Below are 14,768 nucleotides of genomic sequence, written 5' to 3'. Positions count from 1 at the left end.
ATTTAAATTGCTACAGGCTGCATCAGAAAAAAATAGGGATTTTGATCTCTGAAATTAAATTGTAGAAATATGATTCATCAGTCCAGAAGGAGAATTGCTATGTGTAAAGGTTGGGAATTACATCACTAGAACTACTGTTATTCTGTATAAACCAATTTTTCATTTTTCTACGATCCTACCATTACTCCATTCAAGAGATGCTAAAAGAAAAGAATGACACACAAAAAGGATGTATTTATACTTCTCACCTTAATTAGCATACATGTTTGCATTTATCCCTAGTGACAACTGACTTGCTCATCTAGTTGACAACATTAATAGTGTCTTGGTTAATACACACACTGTATTGGGTACCACTAAGAGCTGAGTATTCCATGGAAGACAAAGTAAAACAAATTTAGGCACAGATACCTAGCGCCCTTCAAGTGACTCCTGGTAAGAAACTACTTCTGACTTGAGCAGAAGGAAAGCAGGCAGGATTTCCATATTTCCTAAAATGAAACATGTATGCCCACTTCAGCAAGCTGTCCTAGATGTGAGAGGAAAGACTGAGAGGAACACTATTTTGACACATAAACTCCTTCTAAATTGGTAGCGAGAAACATTGAGGCCAGAAAAGAGGCCTCAGCCACTCACCCTGACTCTCCCAATTCTTGCATTGAATTTTGTGCATATTCTTAGCCATTTTGGCCAAAGAGTTCAAACTTAAAGATCTGAAGGTAGACACTAAAATCCATCTGAGGAAGTACTCAGGAAGATGAAACTCTGCTTTTTAGAGTGACTGTGACTTTTGACTCTTCCGTTAATGCTTGTAGGACTGTATGTGTGGTGGATGTTCTTGCACTCTCGTATCATCCTGTTGACCCTCGTACATCTTTTATCCCTAATTCTCCATTACTGCCCAGCCTCTCAAAAGATGGAGACTACAGGTCTCACTCCCACAGTAAAAATTAAGAGCCTTTCAAGTAGTCCTAAGGTATCTACCCTCAATCTAGTCACCTTCAGCTCTTTTAAAAACCAATAGAGAAAAATAGCTACTTCTACATAGCTGTTCCTCAGATCTGCCTGTCTCCTTCAGCACAAGCTGACTCTCCCCACTTTGTACTCTCCACACTTTCTTTCCACATGACTACTAATATGACTTGCACAAACAGGTAGCCAAGACAGCAAATATTACAGGACTATATTTAATTGCCTAAACACAGAGAGGGAAGGCCCTTTTTGGTGTTGTGGCATATGCTGCCCAACATCAAGCTACTACTTCAGAAAGGCATACACTTTCTAGAGAGTCTGTGTCACTTCTGTTAATCTCATATGGGTCTGCTAGAGCAATTCAAAAGGCACCCATGTTTACGCAAAATGATCTCTATTCTGAGTTAGGTGAAATGCATCCTGTCTTGATAGTCTTAACATTTCCCAATAGAACAACCCCTCTGAATAGAAAGTCATATTGATTTGCAAAAAAGGCAGGAAGACGTCTTTGGCAAAAGGTTGGTTACATTAATCCATTTGGCATTTTGGTGACACAGTAATAACTGCCATTTACAGAAAATTTGTCCCACTGCTCACCCAAGGCTCCAGGGATATTGATCCCAGGTTCCATCATACTCAACTATAAAAACAGGCACAAATCTGAGGAGTTTATTTCCAGATCTGACTCTCATAAATGGCTACTCTGTAAATAGCAAACCCAAATCCAATCCCCCTGGATTCTTAGGGAGGGTCTCAAGTTTAAATCTGCTTCCAACTCCAGATCTAACATTTACTCATATAATCACATTTTGCTAATGTTTAACAAATACCTTTTAAAATCTCCCTCACAGTACTGGTAGTTACCTAAGGAAAAATGCCAGATGAGCTCCATTCATCTAACCACATTGTAGACCTTGATGTGTTTAAGAAAGAGCATCAAGACAAAACATTCACTGATACCTCCCAAAGAGAGAGTTCTAGCTTTCAGCAATGGGCAACTTTGAGGATGTTTTGAGCAAGGTGTTAGAGGCTCATGTCTGCGTCTTGGTGAGATTTTCTTCCCTGAATGAGTCTAATCCATGAATCTGATTATCTGTTGGTTACTACCCATCATCACTGAGCTCAGTTCATGAGAAGGGAAGAGGAAAATATTAAAAAGAAAATAGATAGGCATAGAAAACTAAAAGTATCCTGATTCAAGAGAAGGGGACTGTGGGGGAATCAACACTGTTTTGTCTATCTTTCCCAGCAGAAAACAGTTCCGATTTTTGAAAGAGCTTGTTACCAAGAATGGCGGGGGAAGGTGGAGCATCTAGGGCTGATTGATTGAAATGTACTGGAAAGGGACAACCCAAGAGACAATTTCTCGGAGGCAGAAAGGACTGTCAAGTCAGCAGAGACCCATGGCCTTTTTAGGTATGAAGTCAAGTTAAAAAATCACTCAGATCTCCTGGCTTTTAAATCTACAATTAATTATGTATAGCTTTTTTGAGGCTTAAATTTCCATTCTCTCACAGGACTCTTTTAAACATGTGTCACTGCACTGGGACAGCACACAAGTGCAGTCTTTGGTTTGTTATGGACACAGCTCCTGTTACTAGTTCCTTTCTTGAGGATTCTACAGAAAAAAAAAAGAAAAAAAAAGGAAAAAAAAAACCCTTCTTCTTCCCAATTCTAGATTATTTATGTAAAAGAAAAAAGAAAAAAAAAGTGACTTGTCTTTGCTGACAGACATCACACAATGAGAATAAAAGAGTAAAAGAATTAAGAGCTGAGTTGGATTTGCCTCACCTCATTTTGTATTCCTACCAGACAGCTGGTCATCCCAAAATGCATTAATATTCAATGAAGAGAAACAGGCATTTTTCAACAGTGGTTCACTTTACTTAGAAATTTATGAGTGTTTCAGAAAAAAAAAGAGAGCTTGATCCAGTTGCCTACAGAATATCATCCAATGAGTTTTGACATTTTATAGTGGATCCCACCTGAGCTACCAAGCTACCAGGCTCTGACTTGTGATCCTACAAATGAGTAGATGTGGCTGTGTCTCCTCAGAATTTATGACACTGTTTTTATTATATGAATAAGATCACAGCTCAAAGTCAGAGTTAGCAAGCAAAAAAGTCCTAAGCAAAGGATACAAACTTGATGACTTGTCTTGCCTAATAGAAAGAGATTTAAATGCATCCATTTCAATGATTTCTTTTAAAAGAACCTTTCTTCACTTCAGAAAGACAGGCTCAGTAACACCTTTCAGTAGCACTCCAAGAACTCTGTTCTAAAGATATATTTGTCCTAGGCAACATTCTCTAAGTGACTCTCCTTGACAGGAGCATTGGAAGAGATGAATTCCAATAGTTCCTTCCAAGCTCGACCGTTCTGTGATTCTGTGATAAATTTTTCTCAACAAAATCAATTGCATTTTTATTATCCACTTTTTCACAATGGGCTTGATATCACCCCCATTACTACAATTCATGGGGACGATGGCCTTGAGTTCATTCTGCAGAGAAAATATATCCTGGGAATCAAATAAGGAAGAGGCTTGCAAAAACAAATCAAATAAAAAACAACAACATCAACAACAAACAAAACAAAACAACTATTTGAAAGGAAAATGGTAAAAAAAAAAAAGCTAATTCTGAGCTGGTGTGCATCTGTACAGTTATAGTGACTACCAGAATGATTCTGATCACAAAGAAAATGAAGACTCTGATGTTTATTCCTTATATATAGCAGCATTTCAAAGGAAGAAAGATCTTACAACTGCAAAGAGAGTTTTCCTAGAAAAGAACCTCTGCACATTATCTAGCAAAGTACACAATTACCTGTCAAGGACTTTCGTGTTACTGCTAGAGCTCTGTGTCAACAAATTAATTTCTCTCAGAACTGAACGGCTCTGACAAAACCCACACATTGATTCCTTAAGCAGAGACTGATGAATGGATGTTTAAAAGAAGCTACAGTGGTAGACAGCACATTCTTTTTAAAATTTATTTATCTTTAATCTGACTCGATGATTTTATTCATTTTTCTTTATTCAACATTATTTCCACTTCGTAATGGACAGGAGAAATAAGGAACTTTAATTTGATACATATTGATGGACAAATGAGTTTGAAGAATAGTTTTTGATTCTCTTAGTGTTATTTTTGATGTGCCAAGGATATCTTTATTGCTGAAAAAGAACCACAACCACTAGGCAGTTACAGCTGGGAAAGACGTGGTTTCTGTATATTGCCAGAACATTGAAGGTTTGTTCTTTCCTTTTCCCAAACTGAGATAAAAAGTCAGAGCCTCAAAATGGCTGTGTAAACTAATCATTCAAAAAGCATTTGGAGCACTTGTTTTGGCAATGTTCAATTTAATCTGAACATTCAAACCTAGAAGTCCTTTCAAAACAAAAATAACTTTCCAACAACAGATTTTTGTCTTATTTTGTGGTAAAAAAATTGCTAAGTTCTATATGAGTTGAAATTTATTTCCCTAAGTGAGATAATATAGCCAAGATAGTGACAAAAGGGAAAATTCTGACTGTGAAGGCCTCTTTGCAGTTATCCTTAATCTCGGGAGTTTAAACAGGAAGTCATTATGCTGTTCTTCTCCTCTTTTGAGAGTTTAATGGGCAATTAGCATTTATTTTGCTCATTTCTGCTGTGCTTCCTGTTTTATGCTTCATAGAAACTTTTTATTTCTATGCTTCCCAGAATGTTTGCTCCTCCTCTTTACTCACGGGAAATGCAAATATTAATCTACTTAGACTTTGCATTTTTATGTGATGTGGCAAAGTTCACTCCAGGATTAAGTAAACTAAATTGGCATTAGAGCAGTCATATTACCTAGAACATTATATACTATCATCTTGACCTCAAATGAGTAGTCTGCCCATTTCTTAGCTCCTCTTTTTAATTGTCCTGTCATATTGTCCTGACACGATTATCAGGCAGGACCTTTTATTACAGAAGTTCCCCTTCCAAAGGTCACAGACATCATAATGATTCTTTTTGGCATACAGAAAAGGGAATAAAAAAACGTGTTTAAGAGTGAGATGAAACACAGTGGATGATCAGGATGTGGGAGACTGTGGAAGAGTTTCCCTAGAGAAACACCGAAGAACCGGCTCTTCAGGCAAGTACAGTAGGACTAGAGGCATTCTGAGGAAATGGGCTGGGTGAAATTGCATTCTGGTGAGTAGAAAAAGGGAGGTAGATAAATAGACACCTTCCTTAACTAGCACCTTTGCTACATGTCAGCACACAGACCACCATCTTTGCCCACACCGACTCCTAAGCCCAAAACCCAACCAGTCCCACCTGGGATCACACTAGTCCCTCTGCTAGAGCCTTACTTATATTTGATCCACACCCTCCTTTCCAATCTTATGACCCCATCTGTGATCCTCTCGCTGTTGTGTCTGACCTCACATCTCTTCTACGGGCAGGCATCTCTCTGTTGTCCCTTCCTGGCATGTCCTGCATTCCAAAGGCTTTGTTAAAGCAACAAACAACAGGTTCCTCCCCAGTCAAGACACCCACCATGGGGTCTTTGGCCACACTAGACTCAGCAAGGCTTCCCTCTAACTATTTCTTTAACTATAACCTAGCAAAACAGGAGCACCGAATATTGCACCCCCAGTAAAAGCAAATCCTATCAAAAACAATGGCACACAGACAGTAATTGCCTAGAGGGAGTGATAGCACCTCACCAACCAAATCATCACACCAGCACTTTAAAGAAAAGTAAGATGACATGGCAGCCTAAAACATGGGCACACTGCCAGGAATGGTCCACTTGCTAATTCCCATGTCTGGGTAGATGTAATTTGCCATGTGTTGAGATTAAGATCTTCAAGAAAAAATGGAAGAGGCAGTCGTTCTCCACACAGGAACCATTCATCATCTCACGTATGAAATTTCCTAATTAATTGGAAAGGATGATGAGTAGGGGGAGAGAATGCAAAGGATGGCCAATGAAAAATGATTTTGGAGAAAGTTTTCTGAGCAACTGCTGCTGCTTGTATGAGTTCCTTATTGGATATGAAACAAATTTAGAAATTAGGGTAAGAGACACAGAGAAATGCATGTCAAAGAGACAATGCAGGAGCATACACGGTGTTAGGTTTTGTTTTTTTTTTTTTTTTTGAATAGACTGTATGGAATCAAGAGCTACTGAACCTAAGAAACAGGAAAAAATTAATAACAATAAAGGCAGGAGATAAATAGAGATAAATTCTTGATGGACTCTGATAAAATTAGTCCCTATAACCCAGGAGTATCTGGCTATGACAGCATGCTTGTAAGCCAGTGAAAATGATGGTAAATGTCATGTAGGAATAACTCAGGGATGTCACAAGTCTGCAATTCATGAAGTATAATCTTGTTAGTCATGGAAGAATTGGAATAGCTAGAGAGAAATAAATTAGAAAAAAAATCAATAGCAAAACTAAATTAATTAGCAATCCAGTTGTTGAGAAAAAGCATAAACCAGTCAGATAGGAAGGAAAATAGAAAATGAAAAAAAAAACAGATCGATAATAATAAAAATAGATGAAAAATTATCTGTCTCAGAACAACAATGCAGAATTAGAAGAAGTGGGAGAAGAGTTGAAAGAAACTTAGAAAATACGCAGAAGAAGAAATTACACCAGCAATGAAGTTGTTTTCAAAGAACTAGGGGATGCTTTTCAAAGAAAGCAAAAATGAAATACATACCAATGCACATATAAATGCAATGCATGTATATATAGAAAAGAAATGAACAAAATTATTTTATAAGAATGGTCAAAAGAAAGGAATGTAACAAAACGAACTTAATAAAAAAAAAGACAGCAAAAATGTGAATAGAGCAATACAGTCAAGCATTGGGAAATCAAAGATCAAAACAAGATGCACTACAAATATTATCTGATTGATGTCAGGAATGGAATCCACAATTATTGGTTAAATTATTTAATAAACATATATTTCCTACTCAAAATATATCAAAAAAAATGTCAGAAAAATGTGTATAACAATAATGGTCTAAAGACAGTTATGTTGTTTAGAAGTGAAAGCACCTCTGTGGTATTAGGGCAATCACATGAAAGCATCAAGGAGCACATTACAAGAAGAGTTTTGCTGAATGAACAAGTTACCACAAAGCAAGAGTTTACTGCATCACCTGAGCCATAATAAATATCTATCCATGTGCTTTTAGCCTACAGGAAATGCTACAGTAAATTAGCTTATTCCACAAGAATTAGCACTCATGATTTCTGAAGCTGAACCAGACCACTTATAATCTCAAACTGGGACACATTTGCCCAGAGAGAACTTGTACGCATACGTTGCATCATCTGGTTAGATACAACATATCTAATGTGGCATCTATAAAAAAGGCCAAGAGGCCTTTTTATATGAAATTCTACTTAATAACTCTTACGTGTGGATCAAGCTTTGTCTTTTGCTTTATAACCAAAGGCTCTTTATGCCAGCAAGAGACTAGCTAGCATAAAGTGGTGGCAAGTGGCCTTCTACATCCAAACTTTTAGCATTTATTCAAGATCATTTATCTTTTTGAACGATCAGGACATTATGGCCGAATTCCTACACTGAATATGTCTTCATTCAGCAATTGCAGACACCTATTCATTTTTGAATTTGCACCCAATTTCAGAGATGTCCCATTAAAACCTAGTGAAAAATTAAAGCATCCGTTTTCCCATTTTTATATAACAAATCCACAGTATTTTTCAATTTCCCCTCAATTTCACCACACGGGAAATTCTCCCTGTTTTGCTCCCGGACTTGCAGCTCTATTTACTGCTATATTTTTTCTGGTCTGGCAGTCTAGTTTCCTGGCACTTGGCAGTACCACGTGAACCATAATTATAAACACAGGGCTGTCTGCAGTCCTTCTTAAATGGTCCTAAAACATTACAACATGAATCTAGATTGCCTGGATGCTTTTTTACAGCACTGACATTTTAGAGATCTGAAGGTCAAAAAGATAATTGCACTGATAAACAAGGAGATAGAACTAGAAGAACCGATAATTCCTGCAGGTATTATAAACAGTTATATTAAAATTCTCTCAAAAAAGTTGCAACTATTCCTTTATTTCTATTGGAATCTGGTTACTGAAACTTATTTGTCTGAATGTTAGAAACCTTGCTATTTGTAGTTTAAATATATTAATGATCCTTATAATACTTCTTTTGCCAATAATCTTTTTAAGCTTAAGTAACTCTTCTCCCTTCTGTGACACATTTGAAATGACTAGCATTATCCTTCCACAGTCTTGATTTTGTAAAGCAAATGTGGATATCTACTGCAACTTGCTCCATGACATTGTCTAATAGGACATCAAGAAGTGATTGCTCTGCCAGGTGACATGACTTGGAATTGAGCTGGACACTGTGAACAAAGGCATTTGTATGAATAAGACATAAAAGGGAACAGCTGACACGGCTAATGGAAAGTCCTCTGAAAGAGTCAGGAGGGGCAAAGGGACATAGAATCCTCAAGGTTGGAAGGGACCTCTAGAGATCATCTAGTCCAACCCCCCTGTACATGCAGGGTCACCTAGAGCACGTCCATCCCATTCAGATTTCCTAAAGGAATCCAAGGTGCTTGTCCAAAAACTTCTAAAAAATTAAGCTGTTGCAGGACTGTAAGGAAGCATGTCACATGTAAAAGTATAAGAAAGAAAGAGTAGGAATGTACAGGTTTCTCCATGGTGAGAGGCTACTACGATATCTATACTATTCCACATAGTCTTCAATGATCTAGAAGAGGGAAGGAGCAGGAGGCAGACAGCTAAGGTACTCAGGATAGCAAAAACAAAAGCTGATTGCAATGAGCTGTAAGAAGCTTACAGTATTAAGTGACAAAGCAATAAAATGATGTGTGAATTTGCATTATATAAAAGTAATGCAACGGAGAGGTAAAATAACCTTAACTATACATGCAAAGTTATGAAATCTGTGTATTTTCACTTAGAAAAAAAGATATTGGAATTATAAAGAGCTAGCTCCCTGAAAATTTCATCTCAGTTGCCACTTTTCCCATAGAAAGGAAAGTAAAAAATGTTTGGAATTACTGGGACAGAAAGAGATAATAAAAAAGAGAACATAATGCTACTATAAAAATCCATTTCTGTGGTCACATCGTGAATACCATGGCAAGCTCTGGTCTTGCCACCTCAAAAATGTTACAGCAGAATTGCAACACAAAAGGGTGGTGTGACTCTCAGTTATGGGATGGCTTCCACACAAGGAATACTTAAATGAACTCTTAACACAGAAAAGAGAAGATGAAGGCAGATGATGATAGGGGAGTTAGGAAATCATGGCGTAAAATGGGGAAGGTGAATAGGGGCTGTTTTGTCATTGTCTTTTCTAACATAAGATGTGGAGGGAAACAACTAACAATAATAGCTGGTAGCTAAACAAACAAAGTTTGTGGTTTTTTCTTTGAATTAAACAGTGGACCTCATTTTCAGAAAATACTATCAATATGAAAAGTTCATTGGGATTCAAAATACAGCAATTCATTGGAAAGAATGAGCAAAATTAAAACATCAGCAAAAATTCAATATAAGGACACCTCTGAAGCTTAAGAAGTCTCTTTGCTCCAATCTACTAGTAGGAGATTATTCGAGGGCTGTATAGAGCTTCTTGCTCTATTTTTACTTCCTTTCCTACCTACCTGCTATTGCCCACTCTTGAAAACAGATCCTGGACAAAAAGAACTTCTGGTCTGAAGCACAGTGGGCATTTTTCTGTTCTTAGGCAGTGTGCCTTTTGGAAAGACAACCCACTTCAATGCAACGCTACTACAGACACCAACAATTCATCGCACATCCTAAAGACCACTTCAGTATCCGTGTTAGTTCTTTCCTGGGCAAAATTCCACATTGCTATAAGCATGAGACCGTCTTCTTAAGGACACTTAACTCTTTCACAGCACTTGTCATTCAGGGATCTCAAAGCAGTTTACAAAGGAGAATAAGCACCAGTACCTTTGTTTTAGAACTGGGGAAACTGAGATCTGGAGTAGGAATAGAAGTTGCTCAAAGGCAAATAACTGATGAAGGCAGGGACAGAAGCAAAATCCAGGTCATCTTTTCAGCTCATTTACTCACTCATTTTTAGCTCATAAGGCAGCAGTTAATTGTTTTCAGTGAATTATTTTCAAGAGTACCCAAAAAACAAGAAAACTGTTAAGTTCTCAAGAACAGGGAAAAAAAAAATCTATTGAAGCTGAATGTAGAGTTTGAACAGACTAAACATTTGAGTTAATTAGCTGGGGTACCCAAGATCTGCCTGCCTGAGAAATTGAAATGTTAATACAATCTTAGCTGTGAGAATATTGCAGTGCAGTTCATTTCGAGAGGTCAGTTCACAACAGTGAAAAACGGCTGTTAGCTGCCACCACTGCCTCTTTTCTGAGTGTCTTTCTATGATCTTGCTGTATTTTCAAGGTTCACTAGTTCTTTGATAGGGACTGTATTTAAAACTACATGTAAGAAATGTATTTTTCTTAATAAATTCATGCTGAAATTCAGTTCGGTGGCATGCACTTCCAGCCCTTTTCCCTTTAAGGCAAAACCCTTAGCTTCAGGCAAGGATATAGCATTAAAACCTGGCTATGACATTCTGAGGAAAGAAACTAGAATCAAAAATCCACTCATTCTAACAGAAAACACCTAAGAGAGTGAATTTTCCAGTGCTATCAAGAATTGAATTTCAAAGCATCCAATGCACTGCATGGCTATTTCAAATTACCTGGCATATGTTCAAACAAAAATCCTTTCAGGAATGAAATGAACAAAAAGGATGATTAACTACATTTTCTCCCTCACATTTTTTCTCAATAAAGACATGAATCTGTTGCATAAAATACAAGTTGAGCATTTATACCTAGAGCTTCTTTTGTCTCTGAAACTGACACAGAAAACTTCAAAAACCTATGTCCTATTTCCTTATTTTCAACCTAAGTCAAGATTCTGGTTTCTTCTACAAACAAATAGGAAAGCAGTCATCAAAGGTGTGTACTGATTGTTCAAAATTCTCAAAGATGAACTTAAGGACTGAAAAACTTGAGGATTAAAAGGACCTAATTCTTGGCCAATCCGCATTTTCCCAATGCAGACCAGAATTCTTGCCTGATCTGTTTCTTGGTGTTAAGCCATTTTGCACTCTAGCAGTTCAAAGAATAGAGTGAAGGAAAGGAGAAATTGAGAGCATTGGAAGTAATTTTTGTCAGACTAAATCATCCTGTCTTTCAGAGAGATTCAAGCTCTGCAGAAGTAGGTTTTAGCCTTCTGTAGCTGAAAATAAGAATGGTTTAATCATATTGCCACTAGGCAGCATAATGATGGCTCCTGAACATCCAGTCATGCTACCGTTGCTTAACAAGTTACTAAAACTCAGCTGAGCTGTACATCAGGCACTCGACTCTTAACTAACCAAAAATGTACAATTCTCTGAATTAGCCAAGACCTCCTTCTCTGGGAGTGAAACCAATTTTAAATGCCCCATGCTGAGTGTTCACATGTGGACGGGTATGGATTTTAACGGAATCATGGCAGCTTTTAGCCTGAGGTAATTGGATCATACACCTGATCCTTCTTTAGGAAATAATATTAATTCTTTTAGTACCGTTCATGTCAGTTTATCTTCCCAGTAGTACACTGGGATAGTTCTCTCATAGATTTTCCTGGATGTTCTTTGGCAAGCTTCTTTTTACCAGCCATTTTAAATTCTCATTGAATTCAAATCCAACTTATTAATCATGACTGAAAGAGGTCACAAAATTATATTATCTTTGAAATCTTTGCATCTTCTATTTCTGGTGGCTGTTGTTCACTGGAGGAAATAAAAAACCAGGCAGTTGGATTTGGCCCTTTGTCCTGATCTAGGTTAAGCCAGAAGCATGCTGACATACTGGGGGGAGATCTTCACTGTGCTGCCCTGGGTACATGGCAGATGTCAAACTTTGGTTGACTATCACAATAATAAGTGATGCTTGAGTCATTATATATGATTTCATTTGACTTGCATGAGGAATATAAAATGATTCAGTTTAGTTCCTTTAGCACACAGTAGAACCATGTATTTTTAATTACAAACACAAGACAACCAGCAGCAAAAAAATGCATTTTTCAAAATTGCATTCTGGCAATGAGGGGAATACTGTAATATGAGTTTTATGATTTGCATTTTAGACTACATTTTCAAATAACTCTTTTCCTCATTCGGTGATGCTTTATGTTGGGAACAACCATAAGTATAGTGAAAAGGGGCTTGGCCTTATGATTTCCTTAAATTGTATAAGTTGGTCCCCACTCCACAGTGCAATTACTGTTGTTATCTCATTAGCACTTTAATTAGAGTTTAAATGCAAGCTGATGCTGCAAAGTCCAATTCACAATGTTAATTCGGGGTAGTACATATGGGGCATGACCAAGGGGAGTGTTTAGTTATTGGCTCATTCTAGAGATGTCTCAGGTCTGTTCTAAATTAGAGACAAATATATTTGCCAGTATAGAAAGAGAGAGTTTCTAAATGTACCTTTATTTTTTGTGCTTTTTTGTGATCTTTACATCAGAAGGGCTTTCTGGGGAAGAAAAAGGTTACTCTCATTACTCTTGGATTACTCTCAATACTCTTGTATTTTCTAGTAATCCCATCCAAGAAATTTGCAGACTTTTTGGATCGCTAGGGGAAGGTGAGGGGGTTATGGTTCACAGACCATCCTCTAGGCAATTCTATTAAAATTAAATGTGCTGACTATTGTAAGTTTATTACTTTGTGATATCTAAATAAGAGTTGCTTGTAGGTAAGTCTCTGTACCAGTGAGTCAAATTACTGTGAAGCTATTTGTACTTTTGGAATGGCTCCTCTGGTGACATATATACCAGCATGTTTCTCTCCTTAGCATGCAAATAAATGAATTCTTACATGAAAAAGACTTTTATTGCCTTTTAATCTTCCCTTCACCTGTGCACAATATGATGTTTGCTGCATCTTAACAACTACGAGAAAAAATAGCTCTCCTGATTTCAGTTTAGGAATTGTTCCATTGAGTAGCTGGATTCCTAGGCAATGGGAACCTGTTTTCATGCTGGATCACATGAAAGGTATAGCACTGACTATGTGATAGCTCAAGGCTTCTATTCCTTGGAAAAAGATGACAGTGCCTGCTGATTCTAGAGTCTTTGTGCCTTGTCAATAAGGATTGGGGTGGCATGAGGGACAGCTCTACCCATTCTAGGTTCTCTGTCTGGGGGGGACTCCAGTGAAACCCAGGAATTCTTTGTAAGGACAACCTCCTTGCTGCTTTTTACCACAAAAGCATGGACAAGTAGAATCAGCTCTTTCAACATCATCCTTTCTAATCGCATTGGCCTTTCCCATCCATGCCCAGTATTTTCTGGGAAAGTATCACTGTATTTTAGTTGGAGGTTCAACACGGTTTATGAATGAACTTCCACTCTTTCTCTGCCCACTGTTGGTTGGTACTGGGGACAGACTTCTGGACAGAGAAACGGCTTAATTGTAGGCTATACAGGGAAAAAATTAAAAAGGGGAAAGCTAAGAAATATACTCTAATGATGGGAATGACAAAATATAATTGACTATACAAGAAGAGGCATTTTCTTACTGCAGTTACCACATTGTTCTAATAATGTGTCTGACGGAAGTGCCCTAGTTCTGAAAAGCCTCAAGTGGATGAGCAGATATTGTAACAAACCTACTGTTTTTTGAATGTTTTTCCTTTCTAGGTCTCGATACATTCTACAAAGGAAGACAAATAAAGAATAAAGGAGAGAGCTGAAACGAATGACCTAATGTCAAGGAAACAACCAAAAACAGATCTCAGCAATTATGACTTTAAGTGTTAGCTACCGTGTCATCTTGAGAGAATAACAGAGGACATTTGACATTATTTGTCTTATTTTATATAAAAGTAGATGTGGAACATCATAGGTGCTTATCAAATCAGCTCTCTTTGGAACATGGTAGTGTCCTTCCACCCACACACATCCTTACCAGAAGAACAAGAATCACTGGCCCTTGATATATGTAGTCGATATACTTTCCTGGTTCTTTTCCAAACCAGCATCTGTAAGAAACAGAACAAATAATACAATCATTTATTTAGACAGTTCTTCTGGATGGACTGTAATGTCAAGGACACCACAGAGTTGTGCCCTTACGCCCCTGAGTTGTTTAATTATGTACACAACAAGCAACTAATTGAATTTTCAGCTACAAAGTCTTCTATTTGGACAATATATGAGCCTCATTTACCCCTCTCTTTATGTTCCCACTATGTTTCTGGCTACTGCCATTTAAATATTTGCAAGAAACATGACAACCCACTATAAGAAAGTGCAGAAGATATATCCTGTTGGATATGAATAATAAAAAACAGTAAATAATGAAAAAATAATGAAATAACCACTCTTTGCAAGGAAAAAAAATCTGTTAAGGGATAGCAGTGGGGATCACAGACACTTCAGTTCCAGAAAGTAAGGGTTTATTGCTGTAGCAAATGTTTCTCAAGTTCTGTGTAAATAAGGTAGTAGAGGAATAAGGAGTTCATCTCATTGGCATTGAATCGTTCCAGGGACCACAAAATTCAGCACGCAGAGACCTTTTCTGAAGTTAGGAAAAACCTGATCCAGCCCTTCCAGAAGGAAATTAACTAACTTCAGTAAATAAAACCATAGGTAAAATGCTGGGCCTCATACTAGCAGAAAGCCTGGATGTGACTGAGCCCTAGCTTGACTTCCACTAATGGCAAATG

At 37.5% G+C, this 14,768-nt stretch overlaps 1 protein-coding gene across 1 annotated transcript in view; it reads right to left on the bottom strand.

Moving 5' to 3' along the window:
- Positions 1–14,768, bottom strand: part of CRHR2 (corticotropin releasing hormone receptor 2) — a 100,594-nt gene that overhangs the window by 23,471 nt on the left and 62,355 nt on the right. The window contains exon 8 of the mRNA XM_088534798.1: positions 14,009–14,081. Coding sequence (XP_088390924.1) covers positions 14,009–14,081 — 73 coding nt within the window. The remainder of the gene's footprint in view (positions 1–14,008; positions 14,082–14,768) is intronic.

The sequence above is a fragment of the Tinamus guttatus genome, unplaced genomic scaffold (genome assembly GCF_059628265.1).
Source record: "Tinamus guttatus ecotype Peru unplaced genomic scaffold, ASM5962826v1 Tinamus_guttatus_pri_ptg000599l, whole genome shotgun sequence".
NCBI classification, from domain to species: Eukaryota; Metazoa; Chordata; class Aves; order Tinamiformes; family Tinamidae; genus Tinamus; species Tinamus guttatus.
Note: the sequence above shows the minus strand (reverse complement) of the source record. Positions and strands in the feature narration are given on the sequence as shown.